At 36.8% G+C, this 22974-nt stretch overlaps 1 protein-coding gene across 1 annotated transcript in view; it reads left to right on the top strand.

The window, feature by feature from the left end:
- The window catches only part of LRP12 (LDL receptor related protein 12), a 47793-nt gene that overhangs the window by 9656 nt on the left and 15163 nt on the right, over positions 1-22974 (top strand). The window contains exon 2 of the mRNA XM_027657050.1: positions 18465-18521. Within this exon, the coding sequence (XP_027512851.1) occupies positions 18465-18521 (57 nt within the window). The remainder of the gene's footprint in view (positions 1-18464; positions 18522-22974) is intronic.

Below are 22974 nucleotides of genomic sequence, written 5' to 3'. Positions count from 1 at the left end.
AAGGATGTGCGCTTAAATTAGCGATACACTTCATTATATAAAAGCAGATAAATAGGAATTCGAACATGTAGGCATTATGTCTGACATTGATCTTGTACTTGTCACCATGCTGTGTCACATTTTTTGCTATTTTAAAATTCACTGCCTCCCTTTAAAAAGGCTGTAGGAGCAAGTGCTGAATTTTGTTACCAGGTTGGCTTTTAAGAGTGAAATGTCTGCTGTATCAGTACTTTTCCCCTTTATTTTACAGCTGAATTAGTGCATTGAAACCTAATGTGCTCGTTTTCCTCTTCAAAAAGGAAACCCATACCTATTTGATCTTTAGAACCTTTCTGAAGCAGTATAGGGTGAAGTGTATTACCTGTTGTAGCATGATTATGATTATTTTTTTAAAAGAAACCACTTATTTGCAACACCTTTACAGTTTGTTTTGCTTTGAGAGGACAAAGTCTGACAGGAATCCCACCTGTACTGTTGCTTTTAGCCACAGCAAACCTAACAATTACCCTCTGGGAACTGAACTGGTTAAAGTACTTCAGGAATGAATACACAGATCTCTTGAGAAATCACACTGTCTTTGTGCCCCAACACTGATAGTGACTGAATCCTTGTACAAGTTGTCTTGTAATGTCAGTGCTGAGCCTCTGAGTACTTCTGCAGGTGATCCAGAAAGGAAGAGCAAGAAAATAGTCAAGTGCATAACAATGAGTGGTGAAGTATAAACAGAATAAAAATTTGCAAGTATATTGTCTCCACAATAGCTTCTTTATCACAAATAAGCCTTGCTCTTCAGTTTTGTATATCAACTTGAAAGTACTCCCTAATTTTAAAAAGTCATTTAGGTATCTACCATTAATAAAAGATGGGGAATGGAAAACTGTGGTACCATGAAATATTCCAGACTCCCATTATGCTTCTTTCCTAGGACTGTACCTCTTCTAGTGATACCCTATTCCTCTCTCAAATAGCTAACACACAGCAAAGCCAATGCCCTTAAACTGTGACTTATTATTATTCATTAGACAGAGTTACCAGTAAGGAATTGTAAGGGATGTAATCTGCTTTCATCAATGCACAAGTGTAACAATGCTTTTCATGCTTATTGAAAAGAGGCTACATCCAAAAGAATACAACTGCCTGCCAAGTTTGGTAAATGGTATTAACATAAAAAATAATATATTTTTCACTTAGCTATTTTTCTAAAGCATTCTTCCTCCCTTTCTTCAAAGAACCATTTTTTCCTCAGTCATGTACAGGTTGAATCTGACCATCCCAACAAATAGCTGCTGTTTGGGTTTCTTTCCCTAGCTGGCTGTTACTTCACATGTGACATCTTTGTAGAAGAGTACTTGTGTACCAGGCTGGTGCTGAGCTTTCTTCTTAAAAATAGGCTTATCCCAAAAGAACACTATAAACCTAACTTGTGTCTGAATTCACTTTGCTCTACTGATGTGACATGCTTGGAAACAAACCTTCAATGAATATTTTTGTTTTAAAATATTCTTTGTGTAGTCACCTAAAAGCTCTTTATCTGAGGTTTAATTATTAAGATATATTAATAAACCCTCACATTGACAGTATTCCTGTACAGTATGCTGTGCAGGGTAGAAGCTGAAGCACAGAAAATAAACAGCTGTTTCGTGGTTGTGCATGAGTAGGGTTTGTTACTACACATTTCGGATCCTATGCTGTTTCTGGGTGAGTGTGAAGTGGGGAGTCTTGGTTGGGCTTAATTTAAGGCAGAGTCAGTGTGGGAAAAGAGGATTATTAAAGGGAAATGAGGCAACAGGAGTGTGACTTACTGATCTGAACTGCTCTTCAGAGAAGACTCAGTTCTCAGTGTAGGCAGATTAGTCTGGCCCTTGGAGAGAAGATAGAGAATGAAGAGAGGTCCTAAATTATTTAAATGCGAACAGCACCCTTCTGGGAAATAAGCAGTTACTGAGTTTTTGTTGTGGAACTGGAAGTAGGCTACTTTCAGAGCACTGTGTCTGTTCTACTTTATTTAAAACTCCAGCTCTTATCCTTGTCTGTTTCTACAAATGCTGCTACCAGCTGATTTCCTCTCATCCCCAAAATGCCAGTCCTCTTCTGCTCATTAGAAACACGATCTGTTGTGTATTTCAGCTGTAGTGTAAGTGAATGGATGCAGAGTGCTTTAAAAGGTTTAGTGATGATCGGCTGCTGCCACTTAAAGACCTCCTTCAGACAAGCTACCTTTTTATTGGAAGCAGAGGTAGAACATTTTTTATCATGGACTACTGTATTCTGCGTGGAATCTCTTACATTTAGTAATAAGAAATTTACAATCAAACCTTTATGTTGGAATACAAGTAGAAACTTTTTTTCTTGAAATTCTTATTAACTGGATTTCTGGGACTGTTACTCTTTTGCCAAATGTAGAAATAGTCCAAAGTGTTTGGCAGTTGTGGAAGATATACAGCTGTGCACAACTGCTCATATGCTGAGTAATCCATGAAAAACAAGGCTCGAATTGGTAGTCACATCTCCAGTTAACAGTGAATACGCTCAAACTAAACAACCGAAGTGGCTTTTGTAGTATGGGGTTGCCAACTGGGTGGACAAAGGAGTTGGCAGTTACTCTGTAACTTGACCCTCATTCATCCGATCTTTGTCTGAATGATTCTTGGCAGGGATTTCCTCAGAGAAAGAGTCAAAACATGTTTTTGTATGTTATCCCATATATTTAATAAGGTTTTTTAGGAAGCTGGAGTGAAGAAAAGAAAAGTTGTTTAAAACTATTCTCAGGAAGGAAGTTTATGACTCATGTAAATATGTAGTGAGAATGGTTTTTTTGGTCAAGAAAGGCATAGATGTGAGAAGAGCTTGTGTCAAGACAAGAGTGGAGATAAGGTGTAGGTTTAGGGATAGCATGCTGGAAGGTAATTATGAATGTCAGAGTAAATGGTGATAAGGATTTTGGAAATACCTGTTGGATGACATTCTCTTGTCCAAGGTGTTCATTCCTCTTAACTATGTTTAAACCTCTTTTCCTGTTTGTGCTTTTGTCATAGGAAGCCTGTCCTAGAGTGAACACGCATGTATGTGTGTACACATTAACTAATAGCTATCAGCTTTTCCCTCCCTGGGGGACCTGGTGGTTAGGTAAGGTGTTTAAGTACTGCAGTGTGAAGCTCTCTGTGTTTTCTTGGTGCACATCCCAGGGTCTGTGGAACACGTGTCTGTGAACCTCCTTTCTTAGTTCTGCTGGTTGGACTGGCAGGTGGGTAAGCCTGAGGACAGGGGTGTTGGAAATCAGCAGCCTCATGCTGGCCATGTTAGGCTGAGGGAGAGGAGGGTGTGGTTCCAAGTATGGCCATGTTTCAGTGAAAGGAGGAAGCTTATTTCTTTGCCATTCATCTCCATAGGGCTTTTTCATTAAGTTGGTGACATTAAGGGGTAGTGAGTGGGCCAGTTCACACCTCTGTAAATTTGCCCATTTCAACTACCTAACTTGGAAATCTGTTTGCTCTTTTGAATTGCAGTGAAAGTACATCAAAAACATGAAGGTTCAGAGTGCAATGAGACACCAAATTCGTGTTTATTTGACCCTGAGATAAACAAATAAAGACCATATCATGAATTTTATAGACATTTCCCATTCCTTGCAAAATACTTCGATTGAAATGGTGGTTCTGCTATACAGGACTACATGGATGTGGTTGACAGAGGGTCAGACAGGAATATCTGTGCACATTTAAGAAGGAAAGCTGGATTTAGTTCTAATTTTGTGTTACACAAAAGAATGAGATAAAGCTGAAGGATTGCACGATGTCTCTTCTTGCATGCTTAGAGCTACAGTAATAAAACTTGGGATTTTGTGGTCCATACAAGGTGAGACTTTTTCATATTGACTCCCGAGAGTAGGCACAGAAAGTGTATTTAGGGTCACACAAACAACCTTTGTACACTGGCATCTTCAAGTAATTGTGATCCTTAGTTTCTGTGACTAATACTTGCCCTGTAAAAAGCCAAACCCATAATCCATACAGCAAATTAGTTGTGTGTCTACTTTAACACATTTGAAGTTTTTCCAGGGTTAGTTTATGTGTCTCAGGGATTTAGTTTGATAGCAGGGAAATTACACAGTTATGTGTTTTGAAGCAAACTTTGTTGTATTCTCTTTGACCAATGTTATATATACTATGGCTGTCTTGAGGTTGTGCTGTACTCTGCTGAATTGCAACTGCCTAAACTGGCTATCAAGTCAAATGCTTATTCAGCTCTACAGAAAGGATTAATTTTTTTTTGCAGTATTTTGCAGTTGTGGAGTCACAGTACTATCCAACACTCATGTTTGTAGTTTCTGAGCGTAGAAGATTGTGTTTATCTTTTCTAACTATTGGGAAGCCCTATGGCAAGAGGCTGCAGTACCCTGCATTACTGTGGGAAGTAGGATTCTGGCTGCCAGAAGTGCACTTGTTTCCAGTGCATATAAAGATGGCAGCAGCCTTAACTGTCTTTATGTTGCAATTACTGTATTAAAACTGATTTCACATAAGCTCTCCAGTCTCTGTAACTATCTCTAACATAATCAATGTAATTCAGGCTTTTCCAAATGCTTCACAAAGTTCCGACTTTGGGAAATAGAAAAACCTTTCCCCTTTGTGTTCAGAATTTTGAACTTTGTCCTCAGTGATTTGGAGGAGAGAGGGGGAAGGTGAGGAAAAATGAGTTATCATAGGATAGCTGTAAGTCAAAGTTCTGTCTCACTTGATGTTACTGTCCTGTTGATCTTCAGTGTTTCTTTAGTACTGTTAGCTTTATCACTTATTAACTTTACTCCAGTTTAGCCTTTCTTTCTTTTGTGGTTCCTGCCACCAGGGTAGTTCTGTCCATGGGAAACACGAAGCCATATTTGCTTTCTGACTCTGCTGTGGTTCATATAAAGCGCTGCCAGTTGATTATGTTTTGGCACGTGGTGGGCTGCGATTTCCAGTTGGTTTATGTATCGTGGGGGGTTTTTTATGGTCCTTTACCTGATAAAAATGTATCATATACAGTTTTTAAAAAGTAGTGAGTAGGAATAAGAGTGGTTTTTTTTGTTTGTACAATTCCTGATACAATCATGACAAAAGCTTAGTTTGAGCTGTTATGAAAAAATAAAAAGGCAATGCAGTAGTATTTTGAGTGTCATGAGCCAAGTAAAGAAGACTGAATTTTTCACAACTTTATTTTGAAAATTTATTTCTAAGACACTGCATAATGTTTGAAATAAAACAGGTGTACTCATGCTAACACGAGGTACAGCACCAGCATTATTTTTGTGAGACAAGAATCACAAGATCGACAGCAGATAACATGGAAGAGAAGGGGGAAAAAAAAGACCTCCTTTCCAAAGAGAGGGAGAGGGTTTGGGTCTTAAAAATATGCACCTGTTTGTCTATTGTTTTTTTTTAAATTATATAAACACATATAGACTTCTAGACTTGTTTAAAATATCTATGGGGCTCTCTGAAATTTCCTGTCTAACATGAATGACTCAAAACAATGCAGTAGCTGTAGCGGAGTTTTCTCAAAGTGTACATAGGTCTTGCATAAAACGCGGGAGAGAAAATAAGTTTCACTAAATTATAAATTTTATTGAATATTTCCCTTCTCATTTGTTTGCTTTGATGAAAGAAATCTATTTGAACAAAAGAACCTGAAAGTATCAAGGCTGTTACGCGCAGAATTCATGGGTGCTGAGTGTAGCCACGCAGGTACGTGTGTACACATGTTCAAAGCAGGAGTATGCTTTAGCAATTTTATGATCTGCTTCTTTAAATAAAGAAGTTATTAATCTGAGTAAAATCGATTTCAAATCTTGCAGGCAATCTGTCTTCTTTTAATGTCTGTCTTTTTTGACTAATAGCAATTCGCAGTGCATTTTGAGGAATGCAATACATTATGACCAGCAAGTTATAGCAAGTTCGTCTCTTATTCTTCCTAAGTCCTGAGGATATTTAATAAACAGCGTAGTTTAGGCAAGTCTAGAAAATTTGTGTAGATGATTAATAGCCTTTACTATCATAGCAATTGAAAATTTCAAGCTGACAAATAATAGCAGGCCAAAAACTGTGACTATTCAATGTCCTTTTAGTAGTGAGAATGGAAACATCTACACGTGTTGACTCCCTTGAAACTCAGTGACATCTCCACTTCTGTCTGCTATAACTTGATCAAGTAATTAATAATAAATAATGAAATTATTTAGCACAAGGTTGTTTGTGTGAGATTAACAAAAAGGATTGTTTTACAGATGTTGAAGGGACAGACAAAAAAAGTGCATTGCTCTCCCCTCCTTTGGCAGTGCTTTTCAGTGTGTTATTGCAGTCCTTGTGAATGCTGGTGTGCCGAGTTACCCTATGTGAGGTTGCTTTTACACCTTAGTTCAGCAGAGCGTAAATAAGGGACTCAGGCTATGTCTTGCTTAACTGGAAGTTAGCTGGGCAGTCACCATGACATTTTCTGTAAGTTCAGTTTCGGTGTCAGAAGGTGCATAGGGTCTAAAAATTCCAGTTCCCAGACTTTGCATAAACAAGTCTGCATAAGTCTTTGCAAGGTCTGTGGTTTCTGTGAACTTTTTTTGTGCATTAAAGAAAACAAGCTTTCTTGGGAACTCTACAGTGCTTTTTAATTCTATCAGAAAGAAAGCAAAACACATTAAAGAGTATAAAAAGTTGTCAAAATCAAAGTTTTATTTCTAGTAATAAGTGGTAAGAAGGAAAGAAGACACAGTTTTATCTTTCAAATGGGAATATTTTTCCTAGATGCAATAAACATACAGTGCTTCTATGATTTTTATATTTGATGTATGTGCAAAATGTGCTGTAAATATATTGTTGATTCACTGCCTTTCCCAGTAAACTGCTTGCATTCAATTCAGTTATGTCACTACAGTGAATGCAGCTGGGATGGGTTGCAGTTAATTCTAATTTATTGTTGTTACCTTCATAAAGGTGGAGTTGAAGCTCAGCAGGATATTCTGTTGACTCCAGTATTGCCTGGTTTGCTCAGGCCAATGTTCCAGAAAGACTATAGCAGATCTGGAAATTATGGTTTGATTTCTCAATCCCCTAGTTTAATCAGAAGTATGAAACTCCTTCCCTGATCCCTGTCTGGACTGTAACATCTTGGCCCTTCTGCTGAATAAAGACTTAAATAGATTTTGTAACTTTATTTTATTAATCCAATGAGCTTCCTGCATTTTGAAACCATTCTCTGGACGTATCTTAGGCAATTTTTTTTTTCTTCTTTATTTCTTTCTAACATGACTACTGTTTTTGTCTTCTGTTTTGAGTTGTTGGTCACATGAGATGTAGTTTCAATAATAAAGGTACAGCAATGGAGCAATGTTTTTCTTCTTTTCAAAAACCCTCATGATTCTCCCTCTCCCTCAACTATCAAGTACTCCTACACTACTTCAGTCTTTTTTGGAAAAAAAGTCAGCTGTAAGTCTGAGTCATACTGTCATCAGGAACTAGAAGCTTGGATGTTTTGAGGGTTCCTGGTGGGGATTCATGGGGTAAGAGCAGATAATATTTTCATTTCTGTAAGCTTATAATAGATTCATGATGGTTGCAGTTATTATTTATTAATAATGATTTTGGTTTTTTCTGTTAGCACTTTTTCAAGACGGTGTGGAATTAAATCACTAGATAGGATAACCAGCAGTATTATGTTTTAAAAATATATGACCTGAAACCATCTAACTTGTGATAGAGGCATGAAATCTTCTGGTTGGTTGCAGATGTTAGGGGGTTCAATTTTATTTTTTTAATATAATATACCAACTCTGTGTAGACTGTTGTGAAATGACATTTGTTCCTATCATTATAAGTAATTAAGATTAATTTAAACCTGCATGGAGCAAAATCAAAACCAGTTTTTTAACTCAACAGTGATTTAAAGAAACTGGTAGGTAAAAGTACAAAGCATGAAGAGTATGAATCAAATCTGCAATGCTCTTCCCCCTGCTGTATAAGCACTGTGCAACCCACACATGGAAATTTTCCCCTAGTCTGGCACTTCTGAAATGTGACGTAGTTTGAAATTCCAAAATGGAATTTCAGAAGAAAAGAATAGTTACTGCAGCTGAACCCTGTACAAATGCTTGGAACAGTCTTTTGTTAAATGTATTGAGTTTTAATATTTTAAACACAGCTGTTTAAAATAACTAGAAACCTAGGGTTTTCCAAGTTATATAGAAGTGGAAGTTTCCAGATAGGAGGGCAAATTGTTAAATTTGAATTAATGATAGAGTCTAATCAGTTCAGAATAGGCACCTAAGCCTTGTTAAGGACATAGCATGTTTAAGGATGGATAGGCAGTATAGTCTCTATGGCTTCCCCCACTAGTTCCTGATCTACTTATTTTTCTTCTCATTTCCCTTAATTTTATTTTTTTTATTTTTTTTTTAGTTACTTGAGATTTTGCTGTAATTTAGGAGACTGTATTTACTGTTTGAATGGTCTAATTTGGTTTAGTAATCTGGGTTTTTCTTCTCTGTCTATTCTGAAATACTCTATTAGATTACCACCTGAGAACATGTACAAATTGCAGGCAATGGTCAGTAAGGTAACCTCCTTTGTACCTGGCTAGGCAGAAGTGTAGGATTTGACATGAATAGAACTACTTATGTGCTTAAATTCAGGCATCTTGTTGAAGCTGAGCCAGTGTCTCTGCTCAATTTCCAATTTCCACTGCTTGCTGCCAAGTATATTAGAACTGTCTATAAATAGTTTGTGGAATTTTTGACTGAGAATAAAAACTAATGTCAGGTTCTTTCCTGTCCCTGCCCTTTAAAACAACAACTGAGGAGCTTTAATTGTTTTTACTTTCACACAAAAATCCTTTTCTGAAGTCAAATTAGTTTAGTTATTACTTTAAAATTGTGTATTTTAATGACAGCATTCTCCAGGGACAAGGAAGAGTGGAAAGTGACTGGGAAGCCACAGCTACAGAGTAGGAATGTGACTCAGTTGTAGACTGCAACATCTTCCAAATGTTTGCTTGATGTGTCCCGATGGTGCCGTGGGCTCTATTTCAATAGTTCAGCATCATCTGGCTGGCAGCATCTGTGCCAAATTTGCATCATGCTGACATCTCAGGTGATAGGGAATTTTGGAAATTTTCTTTTGTGTGTTGTGACAGCGTTCACCATTGGTGTAGTATTAGTGAGTAACACGTGCAGTGCTTAATGAATCCAGAATGAGAGCTGGTCTTGCTCACACTGAGTGACTGCAGAGGCTGAGCTTATGCCTGAGGTTGAGGTGGAGCCTCCCTGGCAGCACTGGAGCTGTGGGGAGCAGAGAGCATGCTTGGGGTCTCTGTGTTGGCACGTCCAACAGCCTGGCAGGAGCAGATTTGTGGTGCAAAACAAGTTACCTTGAAGATGTATGTTTGTGCTGTGTATGTTTCTAAGGGGTTTTCCTTGGACTAGCCCAAAAAACTGAGTACCCGTTACAAGTAGGAGCATATCATCTAAAAGAAATCCAGTTTGAAGGTTTCAAGGCCACAGTGTAATGTGAACCAAAGCACAGGAAGTGGAGAGCATCAGGAGATTCAGAAAGCATGCCCCTTACCCAAAGTAAATGACTAACGTGGACAAGTCCTAAGTTAACACCATAAAGTTATCAGGAGTAAAGGATGTATTATGTTTTGTTAGAGAAGCTAATAGATCTGTAACGACCTGATCACTGAATATTCAAATTCAAAGCATTCACTGATGGAGTGAACTTAGATTTTTTTTTTTAGAGTGTGCATTTTAATAGTCAGTTTTTGAATAAAGAATGCAGACTTTTTTGGTGTGGGGGTAATGTTACTAAACAATGTCAGAGTAGTAGGATATTTTTGGGGGGGATTTTTAGTTCAGTGTTACCAGGATTATAAAATCATAGAATGGTTTGTGTTGGAAAGGACCTGAAAAATCATATAATTCCAATCCCCCCTGACATGGGCAGGGAACCTTCCACTAGACTAGGTTGTTCCCAGCCCCATCCAACCTGGCCTTGAACATTGCCAGGGATGGGGCATCCACTACTTCTCTATGAAGCCTGTTGCTCACAGTAAAGAGTTTCCTCCTGATATCCAAAGGAAACCTGCTCTCTCAGTTTAAAGCTATTACCCCTTGTCCTATCAGGATGGGCCTTTGTCTAAAGTCTCTCTCCAGCTCTCTTATCTAAGCCCCTTTAGGCACTGAAAGGCTGCAATAAGGTCACACCAGAGCTTTCCCTTCTCTAGGCTGAATAACCCCAGCTCTCAGCCTTTCCTCATAGGGCAGGTGTTCCAGCCTTCTGATCATCTTTGTGGCCCTATTGCTATTTTTAACAATGAAAGTGTGTTGTTCAATCAAGTGGTGATTAACTTTGAGTTTAGGCTCTGCACAGCACATGCAGATTTGGAAGTTTCATGACTGTTTTATTCACCAAGAATGAATAAAGACCTGTTTTTTGAAAGTGTCATACAGCTGCATGTCGTTTAAAGTCCCTATGTGAGGAGGAAAGGACTCTATAAGAATGAGAGAGTGATTTAAAGAAAACAGTGCTGGACAACATGTTTTAAGTATACAGTGCAGACTTTTAGCAGCATCATAGTCATTATTTTATACCCAAGAAATAATTGCCTAAGCACAAAATGGTAGGTACTGGTTGTTGTAAAAGGTAAAAATAAAAATCTAAAACCTACATAAAATGATTCTATTGCAGAATTGATTCTCTAGTTCTTGTCTTAGTTTACTAGATAAAGCTACATCACAGTTGGCCCAAAATAAAAATGGTACCACATAAAATAACAGCATTGGGTATTGTAAACAAGTTCTGTGCTTTATCTGCCTTTACAGTTAAATTTTGTGGTTATTACTTGCTTTTGTATCATTAAACATTTAAATAAGCCACTATTTCAGTATAGTTTCATCTGTTAGTCATTTTTATTCTTAATTAAAGAAATTAATGATGCCATTGTAGTATTGGAGTATACAACACTTTCTCATTTCCTGTGAACACTTGCTTTCACTGTTTGAAATTTTAAATATATTTACTGTATTTTTTTTGTAGCATATGTTCTTCTGTTTTGGAATAAATCTTGTCACTATTTTGCTCTGCTTGCCTTTAGTAGAAAATTCTGATTGATGTCTGCACAGCAGTAAGGCTTTCTCTCAATGTTTCTCTGTATTGTATGTGTTAAAAGAAATGGTTATTTAATCCATCTGTTATGTAAATGAGAATTTGCATCTTGCTGTACAATGTAAAGATGATTTTCAAGTGAGCACCTGAAATTCCTATGACTCCAGTACCTAACTCTAAGGAAATAAGGGGAAAAAAAAACAAAACTGCACTTAACTAGTAAGGCCAAACTGTTGATTTAAAAATAAATAATACAAAATTTGTCAATAATTCTTGGGAGGATTCTGCAGCTAAACTGGAGATTATTGATCAGTTAATGCCTAAAAGTGAGTACTGTCCCTTCTCATGGTGCTTTTTTAATTGTCTTTTGCGTGAATTATGTGTGGCCTTTTGTCAAGGAAGTAGCAGTAGTTGCGTATTGGACAAAAACTTGTGGTCAAAGTGCAATACACTATATAAAAAAAGACAGGAAAATATGAGATTCCTGTGAATAGTGAATCTTATCCTGAGAACTTGATCTAAATATGTACTGGTGCATAAACTAAGTTTATTTTGTGCATATCTCTAATTGAAGGGATGTAGTGATTGCAAACTAAGCCATCAGAAGGCAGAAAATAATAAAATTATGGTACTTGTAAAGCCTGTGACTGGTTTCTGTAGAAATCTGGGAATGATATTGCTGCTTTGCCTTTTTACTGGATATAGAGATGTAGCAAATGATTGCCTGACTTCAGTGGACTGTGTGCAGCTCTGCTGCACTTAATTTGAAGCATTCCCTGTAGCAATAATTCTCTTTATTTCACAGACTGTTCTGGGAAGGTAAGTTTCAAATGATTAGACTATGGTTGGTTTGGTTTTTTTCTCCACTGTTTGCTCCACTTTCAGTTCCTTTTCTCTTGTAATTTGAAGTGCACCTGCAGCTCTTCCTGTCTTCTGAGGAGGGCAAAATCTGAATTTCTGTCACACGGTTTAGCAGTGGTTGGAGAACACAAAAGAAAGTACAGGAGAAACCATATTCTCTGAGAGTCTTCTGGGTTATAAAGGAGGAAAAAACAAGTCTAGTCCCTTTTGTAACCTCATGTTCATCTGAGATTACAGAAAGTGTTTTTTCTCAGTCGCATGCTCTCAGTATACTGCTCCTTCTGCAGAACAGGAGAGCTTGGCTGCGGTGTGGCCATGTACCTATGGACGTGTAGCTGTGCAGTTGTTACAGCATTAAATTCCTGCAGCTAATGCATTTAATTCTAAATGTACAGTAGTTTAACAAATGTAAGTGTTCAGGAGATGAAGTTGTAATTGATGAGCCAAAAAGTCTGACGAGGCTCCTACCTAATTTTTTTAGCTCATTACTGCATGTGACCTACATGTAAATTCAATACAGTATTTTTGGTTACACACCGAATAAATGTTTTTGCCATAGAATGGTTTGTGTTGGGGGGAACCTTTAAAGATTGTCTAGTTTATCTGAAGGACGGTGGTAGTACTTGTTTTTCTTTTGGTCTTCTGCATGCCCTGCTCTGAGCTACATGTAACATCACAACTAAAATTGATGGTTGGTATGATGGGTGGGCAGTAGCCCACTTTTCTCCCACAGACTGGTTCAGTGTGACAAAGTGGCATCTTCAAGGGGAGCTTGTTTCTACACAGCTGTGCTTAGGTGTTTGCAGGAAGTGGGCTGGGACTGTGACAAAATGTGGTAACAAAAGAAGTCGTTCCCAAAAAGCCTGGAATGTTGCAGAGGCATCATGTATCTTTCCAGCTGCCATTTCTGTAGATGAAGAAGGATATTGTTGTTGGTTTTGAACTAGGCCATAACTTTTTAGTGAGGGAATGTGGAAGGCAGCACCAAATTGTTCATGAAAACATATAGTAACCTTTTTTTGGTGTCATCATCCACATTTGGTCAGTTAGAAGCAAAATTTGGTGAAGATTATTACAAAGTAACTTCAGCTGACAAAAGGCAGAGTAAACAAGTTAAGCTTACCCTTCATAAGGTACAGAGTGCAAAGGAATTTTGGGAGTAGGGTGAAGAAAGGAAGTTTGGTCATGAAATACATTGTCTAAAGTAAAGCAAGTTGAACACGTACCACGATAAAGGGTGTTTAGAAACACATTATATACAGGAAGTGTTGTTGATCTCCTGTCCCTGATAATTGTGGTTCAAGAAAAATATCCTGTCCAGTCTGCTTATGTAGCATTCATTATGCACCACAGTACCTTTTAACTCAAGGTAGTGTAGAAAAAGCTCTCTCTTCACAGCCATTCAGTTACAGCAGTTCTTCAATTTATACAGTTCTATTTATAGGGGGATTGTAATTTAGCTGTTAAAGATAATGGCAGAGGCTTAATCTTGATAAAGAAGAATTTAGCTTCAATGGAGATAGGTGTGCATGTTGGTTTGTGGTTTGTTTTCGGGTTTTTTTTGTGGACAGTAACTACTTGGTGCAACAGCAGAAATAAAGGTAACTTAAATTGGCCTTTGCCACTGTGAATTGTTTCTTTTAATTTTTCATTTTAACACTTAAATTATTTTTTCTGTAAAACACAATCTGGATTTAGCTTAGTCCCAAGATATATGATGTTTTGTCAAATTAAAGTTATAAAATTTGATTTTACAATCACAGTGGACAAAGTTGCATGTACCAGATTTTTGCGTGTTGCAATATTCATCACTTCACTGTACTAAATTAGTATTACTAATTTTAGTCAAGTCAAAATCGAAATGAGACTTCATTTGAGAGTTATTATTTGCTATCTCAGATATCAGTATTTAGGTAAACTTGTTCTTTGTCTGAAGCTTTCAAGGTCATATATGTATCTGGAGTGCAGAAGGTTGCCTTTCTTAATCTGAATATTTTGACTAAGAGGGACACTTCATTGTGGAAGCCTGGGGGTCTGTTTGCCTTCTTGAAAACTACATGAATTTGAGTAACACTCAAAGGAGAAGCTTGTATCAGGACTGTAGGCGTAGTTTTGTGCTCCAAAGTTATATGCAGATAATCCTTTGAGTCTGATACTCATTCCATTTTTGAGAGAGCTGTGCTGTATAGGCTGTGGGGAAGGACGGATGTAGGGGATCACATCCTAAAATGAAGGCAACTGCATTATAGTAACCTCTACACTGAGGCTGAGCATCACTGCTGCTGGCTGGGTTTCAAATACGTAGAACCTGGTGGCTGCTTTTTCCAAATATGTCATGTTTTCTAGGTGTAAGAGCATTCTTTTTCTCTGCTGTTTGTTTGGAGTGTTTGCTGGTGCCACATTTTTCGTTGTGGCCAGCCCCACTCCCCTGGCCTGTGTTTAATTTCCTGCCTGTGATGAAACTCAGAAGTAGTTACTGAGTCAAATACCTTCCAAGGCTATGGGTTTTATTTTCTGAGTAATTCGGTTTGCCTCTGCAGACTCTGTGTAGGACTTTGGACCAGGTTGCTAGGAATTGATGATGTGAGAGTGTCTCACTTTTCAGGGTGGGGTGTGGGGAATTTACCATTGTTTCATATAGACTTGCAGGGGAGAAATGCCCCAACTGCTGGAAAACCTGAAGGCAAACCTAGTGTTGTCTTGTTTTCTTCTGCAGTCAGCCAGTTGTGAGGCATGAATCAAAAGGAATTAATTCAAGTGTCTTTGGAACTACTTGTCTGTTTCTGTCTGATCGTAAGGTGAGGTGGCATTGCAACCCAGGGGATTTGAGTGGAATAGAAAAAACTGATGAAGGTCAAAAGGACTAGCTTTGTGCTGTGAAGGTACAATAAAATTTTACAGATGCATCTGTCAGAATCAACAAACAACTTTGACCATAACCACTCTTTGACCATTTGAGAGATTGTTAAAGTTATCAAAGACAGAAAGGCAGAAATTGGAGGGTCATTCTATGCTGTAAAACACTCTATCAGGAGTCTTAACTCTTTTAGTAACCAGTCGACTGGGTTTTTTATATTGCAGTCAAGGAATCTTTAGGGGTATTACTATGAGTGGTGGCAACAAACTCATGTGCACATCAATAGAAATCCATTAAAAGTACTTTCCATGCTTTTGTTTAATCTATAGATTACCAGTAGTTTAATATATCTTGTATTCTATTTAGGAAACATTCTTTGGGGGGTTTTTTGTTCTTTAGAAAAAACATATTAAGTACTTGTTTTTATCTTGAGCTTTTCCATTTGAATTTAATTTACATGCAGTTGCTGACCATATCTTAAGCTGCAGGGCTAAAGTTGACAAACATTTCTTGGTTTAATACAACTTAAAATAAGTGGCCTATTTCTGCTAAATATTTGTAAAAGGATGTGGAGAAAATGGGTGTAGTGCTGGCTACACAAGTGGTCTCTTCTAAGAAGTCAGCAGAAAAAAAGGAATGAAGATGTTGGTTTTAGAAAAACAATCTTGATTTCTTACAGGCTGAATGGAAGGCAGGAGCTTCTCTGTGTCTTCCAGCACTGTGTTGAAAGGGAAATCAATAACAAATATTTCTTTAAACCTTGTTGGTGACCTAAGAAATTTTTTTTACATACTCGTCCTCTGCTGTGTTAAATAGACTAACAGGAATTTCACAGATAATTATGTTCCCATATCTTAATGGAAATTACTGATCTGTTATCTGATATATTGATATTCTAGTAGTCTCACTTTATATGTGACATAATTGTAGAGATCATATAAAGATCGTTGCCCAAAAAATTCATAAAGGTGTCTGTCAGCAGTTAGTAACACTTAAATGGCATCTGAACACACTCTGTTTCAGTGGCAGTTTCCAATAAAAAAAGGAAGTAATAATCTGGCAGATTTCTCAGATTAATTTTTCATGTAATGGAAGATTATTGGGAAGGAAAGAATTTTGAAAAAACCCACCTTATTTTGATACTATAGTATTGGATCTGAAATCAGCCTTCATCACGACATGTTAGTGCTGCTTCTGACTAATCACTGAAGTTAGGTTGACAATAAATGTGACATCACTTTATCTCAAGAGATTAATTCCTAGATTGTAAAGCATATTTAGATGGAAAATAATCAAGTGCTCTGTCTTTGATTATTGGCTTAAGTTTTCTTAACCCACTAATTCTGGGTCAGTGTGTACCAGATTTAGATACGAGTTCCCTTTTTAGTATGCTTCTCATTATTACCGATTTATATTTTCTCTCTCTCTCTCTCCTTTGCTTTGATTTCCATCACTTCATTGTTATGTCAGTATTTTTCGTGTTTTCTTACTATATTTTTATCAGAACTAATTTCATTAGTATTCTGAGGTTTTTGTTTTCCTGGTTGTTATGCATAGGGAGCTTGTCAGGAATTCAGATTCTGGGAGCATCAGTGGAGTGCCCAGGTATTGATTGTCTTCAGCATAGTTACTTGAGGTTTTGGGGTTTTTTTCATATTTCTAAATGTTTGTGAGTTCCTTCTTTTTTGTCATGCTGTTAATTTTCAATGTTCAATAACAACTATAGATTTACTTAAACATGCAAGTACCCCTTTTTGCAAAGAAAAAAAAGGTTAATAATCCCTAATGTATTTGAAAGATGAAATATCAGTAAGCTATTTTTAGGTTAAAATAAAAGGTCTTGAAATGTGTTAATGTTTTTTGTATGCTGATGGAAATAAAAGAAAACAATCAGAAATGTGCTTCTATGGAATCAGTTACAATTAAAATCACTTTGCAGCAAAGATGCTTATTTTGTAAATTGGGAGCTGAGTTTACTGTTGGCATGAAATCAGAGTGGCAACACTCCTTGACATGTCAGTGATATGCAAAATGGAGGGATTATTTGGAGAACAGGTTTTTAAAACTTAGAAGTATATTTTACTTAGGAAATAGTTTAATTGGAAAATAGTTGCTCACTAATACAGTATTTGAAATAGTTTTTGTTTTAAAATACTTCAGGCTTTTGAACATTGAGGAGAGTTGTTATAGTGTGGATTTTAAAAAAAAAAGATTGAGACAAAGCAACCTGATAAGTAAATATCTGTTGTGAAATTTGTACATTGAAAAAGGGGTGGGAAACATGTAACTTTCAGGAGCCAAGGAATTTAGTTTTTTTAAAAAATAAATAAATTATACTTGCTATATTTCTGCAAATTCTGATCATCAGGTTTTTAACTGTATGATGTCTTTAAGAAATAAAAACTTATGTCTTTGTGCATTTGGTGTCAACCCTGGGAGCAATTTCTGAAACATTTTATTTTTAACCACTGCAGTGGAGGAGCACTGAGCTGTGGTTGCTTAGGTGTATTATGTTCTAGGTCAACTCGTAACAGTCTTTAAGTTGGTATAAAAGGAATTTATGTTTTCTTTGTGTACTTAAGGTTTTTGTCACCCAGACATACCACACTTACATTGCAATGCTGGTGCAACAACTGATTTCACCTGCATGAAAATCTGTGTGACATGGCAAATCTTCAATATTACAAAACTTTGAGGGATTAAGAGTTGTGGTTTTAAGATTTGCTTAGTGATGTATTTTATATTTTAGATTCACTACCTATATTCAAAGGAGGAGCTTATTTATCAAAGTAGCTCTCTCCCGAAATGCCTGAAAGATTTTATTAAAAATTTATTGTAAAGGTTAAAAGAAAGGGTGGTGAATAAAGGAGAGGAGAAATCTGTTCAGTGGGAGAAATGTGCACAAATACAGCTTGATCTCTCACATGTACCAGGGCTACCACCTATCAGCAAAGGTATTTGCTTTAGCAGGCTACTTTTACTCTGGAGAAGTACAAAGTATTGGATTTGGAGGGATAACTTTTCTGTCTGTAACTCTTGATGACCGCGTGAGTCTTGTTCATCTTCACAAGTGTACGTAGTTTTGCTGAGCACTCCCGGGAGTTAACTGCTGAAGGTAGCTACTTCCCTGCTGTATTTGAGCTGCCTTTCTGGATAAAGGGTATAGGCTGCAATTCATTGTGAAATAGATGATTGTAGTCCCCTGGATGTCTGCATTTGCGTAGCATTACCTTACAAATCTTGATCCAGGAGAAGATGAGGAAGATGCATTGAAATAAATCCTTCATGAAAATATAGTAGCATTTGATACACAATCATACAACTCTACTATCTAAAATGCATAGTTTCTCAAAACTCTACCACAGTCTCTTGTTCCTTAACTTTCTAGTATATTTAATTGTCCCTAGTAAATTGACAATACTTGAGGTTTTTTTATTGTATAGTAACTTTTCTCTAGGTTTTCTCTTTTCAGTTTTATCATAAATTAATGTAGAACCTTTAATGTTTAATATTAATTAAAATAACTTCATTTTTGTTCGTTCTATTCTGTAAAAAGGTATCTGAAGAATTTCTACAAATTTTATCTTGGAAATTAGCTTATTCATTATGTTTAATTTTAGGAAATGGTGCTCTTGCAGAACATTCTGAAAATGTGCATATTTCAGGAGTGTCAACGGGTAAGTCATTTTTTGTAATGTTTAAATTTCATGCATGACTTAAATAGTAAATATTGAAAGCCACCTGGTATCTTATGAAGAGATATTTGGCTATAAAAATTATTACTGCCTTTTGCAGCATGTAATAAGGAATGAAGCAACTGGAACATGGAAAAATTCTCATAAGATAAAACTGATACCTGCATGCTCATGAACAGATTATGCCTTTCTAAGTGGACTGCTTAATTATTTTTCCATACAAACATTGAACTAAGAGAAAAGTTGGTTTAAGTTGAATTGATATTTTCTTTCCACAGTAAAGTTTTTGTGAAATGAAATTTACTGAAATGTAATTTTGGACATTGCTACTGTCAAATAATATAAATCCAAGAGTTATGCATTTCACCTGATTAGATTGAAGCAGTAACTGAAACTACTGTACACTTGACTGCACAGTTTCCTTAATACAAGAAAAAAAAAGCATTTTAGAACTCATGAAACTGAGAGACTGAGATGCTGGGAGAATATGGGGTATAAAAGCAGCACACATTGCTCCAAGGTTGCTGTGTTCTCTTCCAGTCAGTCAGTCTCAGGCCTCTTCCAGGCAGCAGCCACGGTCGGGACTACTCTGTGTTAGTGATGTGACTGTGTGGCCATTGTACAGTCTTTGTTCTTCAGATGTTGTGCAGCATCAGCCAAGCTGCAGGGCGTGTTTTATGATACAGATACTGAGGATATGTGCAAATCGGGAGATAAACACTCCTCAGCAGGTAGAAGAATACAAGCCTGATTCTTTCCATAGGGAAACTGGCACTAATCCCTAAAAATCAAACTGATTTTCACACACCCTTCTTCTAAAATGGGTCAAAATGCGAACTTGTCCTTTTTGAAAACAGCTTGCACATCTCACTGCAGTTATGCTTGCAGTATTGCTTCAAACATTATATTTCTACTTGTGCTCACAGTTAAGTTTTTGGATAAATGTACAGTCAGTGGATGGTCTCTGTTACACCCTACTGCTTTCTATTTCCCTTTCATTGTTTGCCACTCAAACACTGTTAAAAGTCTAATTATAGAAGACCTTTCATATCCTTTCTTGTGCTGCATCATGAAAAATGTTGTTGCTTTTTAACAGTAGTAATGCATCAAGTATCATATATAGTACATTTATGGCACACTGTAAATAATAAATATCAGCATAGCTACTTGCCCTGCTGGAACAATTGTTGCTGGAATTGGAATGTATGAGATACACAGCCTAAAATCTAACTATGCAGCTTTCAGGGTGTGTTTTAACAACCTCACACCCCTTTGTTTACTGCAACAGTCATGTCACAGGTCACAATACAGGCAGAAAAGCATCTGTTGGGCAAGAGGTGAATGGAATTTTTGACTCTGCTTCCAGTACTTTGGCCAGCATGCTTGAATAGGCAGTGCCAAGAAGAGCAGAACACAACGTACTTTCTACGCAAGATAGCAGCAGCTGGTAGATAGACCTTTAACTACTAAAAGGAAAGATCCATTTAAAAATAAATAAAAAAGAAAATTAAAAAAAAAAAAGAGAAAATATATATAAAAGTAGCTCTGATGTTCCTGTGTTTCCAGATGGGAAAAAATAAATATCACACTCTAAAGTTTCTGTCTGAATATAAAGTGCAAATTCTTCACTGGGGAATTTTCAGATAATGGATCTGGGGATGGTCTGTTAATGACAACCCAAAGAAAGCATGTAGCCCAACTCAGTGGCGTTTTCCTTACTGCTGTTTGTATGTACATCTTTTAAATGTTAAGTGCATGGCCCAAGTATAAAAGATGGGGATGAATTACATGATATTTTAGTTCCTTTTAAATAAATTCACTGCCCCAAACATATTTTTGAACTTGTAAGTGATATGTTTTTCAAGCATACCTGGACAGCTTTATATTTAGCAGAACAGTTTGAAGCAGAGTTTCTGTGAAATAGAACCAAAGACATCTGACCTTTAATCTTTCTAAGTCCAACTTTCACTTGGTGTTGAAACCAAGCAAGTGATTTTCTTGAACAGTCGCTACTGAGACAGGATTTAAAATGAAATGATTGTCTCAATGGTAGATTTTCTGTCATGCTGCTGCTGTAAGACTACGTGACGTACCTTCCTAAATTATGTTTTAATAGCACAGACCTCTGTGGTCTTTGGTATTTATGCTACTGCTGTATATTATATCTTCCAAGTTACAGGTACTCTAATATAGGAGCATGCTTTTTCTACCAGCAGCAATAGTGAAATGTTGTCTCTTGTGTAAAGTGTTTATGCTTTTAAAATCTGAAAAATTCAGAAATATTTTGAGGTCTACCTTTGAGGTATGCTGAGCCGTAATTGTCACAACTGCAAAACCAATTCCTCCATCTCCCCAGTCTCCCCTCTCACTCTCCATTTTGAAGAATTTCAGCACTGGTGTAAACAGTTGTTCATTAACAACTGTTTTTATTTATATAGTTTATATATGATGATTATATATGTATATTTATATATATATAAAAACTATTTCTTTTTGCTGAGTGTGTCTCTGTATTGCTGAGCAAAGGGCTTTAATTTATAATGCTTTCTGGCTTGCCCTGGAGGCAAAGATTCCTATGCATTCTTCCCCTGTAGTTCTGCAAATAAGACTTTCAGTGGCTCCTGAGAGTTACAATGCAATAATTACCCTCCCTATTCATGGTTTAGACTTTATCACAATATTATTCTCTTTTTACTCTAAGCTGTTTTAAACACCTTCAGATCATTTATCCAGCTGCATTCATGTCCTTACCATGTCCAATATAATGCATACCTTATCATCGTGTGGTTCACATTGAAAGCTAATTCTTTTATCTTTTCAACTAATCTTCTGGCATTACTGTGAAGATAAATCCCTAATCTCCCTCTCCCTGCTTTTCTGAAGTGACTTTTTTCCTTGACATGTTGTTCACTCTTACTTACTACTGGTACTTTACTTCTCTAGATCTTGTTACAGAATTTTTGCATAGGTTTCTTAATTATTTGCATGTTACAACTTGCTAATTGAATTTGGTAAAGTTTTCATTGGCTCTCTTCTGTTTACCAGTTAACATCCCATAGGTAGTTTATGGTAATGTTCTGTAATGTGGGGTGGTAAACAAATTTTAGGAAGAAGGAAATAAGAAAAACTGTTGTACCTATTTTTAAAAATCTACAGGAAAATCCACATATGTCAGAAAATGATGTGCACAGCTCTTTTGACCATTATTTTGCACTACAGTACGTGAAACATCTTCAGTCCTAATTGCAGTATTGTAATGTACTGAAGACTAATAGCAAAGTAACAAATTTGCAAATAGATTGTTAGCAAAATAAAGGTTCTCAAAGGAAAGAGTTTAAAGCAGGTAGGAGATGGATGAGCAGAATTGTACTCAAGGATAAAAGGGCATTGAAGGGAATGTAGGCAGAGGCAACACCCATGTAGAAGGTTCTCCCTCCAAATCTTACAGCCACCAGCGTGAGACTTGAGAACATCTGAGACACACATCACTGGGTGTCTTTGCTTTCTACGATGACACGTTCTCACTTCTGCTTCTGCCTTGGTTGCAATCCCATGTCCTTGATGTTGCTCACATTCTGCATGTTTTCAAACACATGAATAAAATGTATCTTAAATTATACTTCCAAAAGGTCTAGGAGAAACATTCTGGTTAGGCAGAGAGACAGGAACTGATTTTAAAGGCTCACTATTATCTTTATAAAGTATATTCTCTTTTAAACTGTTCTATTTCAAAAGGTTATCCTTGATTTAAAAAATCTTGCTGAAAAATTATTCCCTCTCAAAATGACAGCACTTCTGAAGTGCGACTTCTGCACAGTTCATCTTGACCTTTTAACATTTTTTTAAGCAAAGAGGAGATTTCTGTTGTCTCCTGAGTTATAAGTAAGAGATGTTTATTACATGAATATATGCCAAGTATGCAAGTGCATTTAGCATATGTAGCTAACCTGAAGTTAAGAAAGCTATAATTCCCTTTTCAAGTCCATTCTTTTTTTTTTTTTTTTTCAACCCACACTTTGTCATATGCATACTTTTTTCCTCTCTTCTACAGCACTAGCACGGTGTTGTTCCCCTGTTTTGTGCCTGCGATCATTCTTGCTTCCTCATGCCCTCCATAGTCTGCTTCTCTCTTCCCATATTGGGTGGTGCTGCAACTGGTCATATTTTGCCCTCAGCTCTTTAATGTGAGCTTTAGTGGAAACAGAGAAAAAACCATCTTATTAAAAGAATATAGAAACTATAGGGATATGGCTGGCTCTGCAAACAAAGGATAAAAAAATCCTGAATTTGAGTAAAACTGGGAGTTTTCATGGTTGTCTCGAAGTATCACCTTGGTTATACAGGATTTTAGTGCAGAATTTCTTCCATTCAAACTTAAGTTAAAGTTACTGTTTGTGCTGCTGCAGGGGTTGGATTGAGCAGATGAGAGTTGTTG

The sequence above is a fragment of the Corapipo altera genome, unplaced genomic scaffold (assembly GCF_003945725.1).
Source record: "Corapipo altera isolate COAL_440 unplaced genomic scaffold, ASM394572v1 52b, whole genome shotgun sequence".
Lineage (NCBI taxonomy): Eukaryota > Metazoa > Chordata > Aves > Passeriformes > Pipridae > Corapipo > Corapipo altera.
Note: the sequence above shows the minus strand (reverse complement) of the source record. Positions and strands in the feature narration are given on the sequence as shown.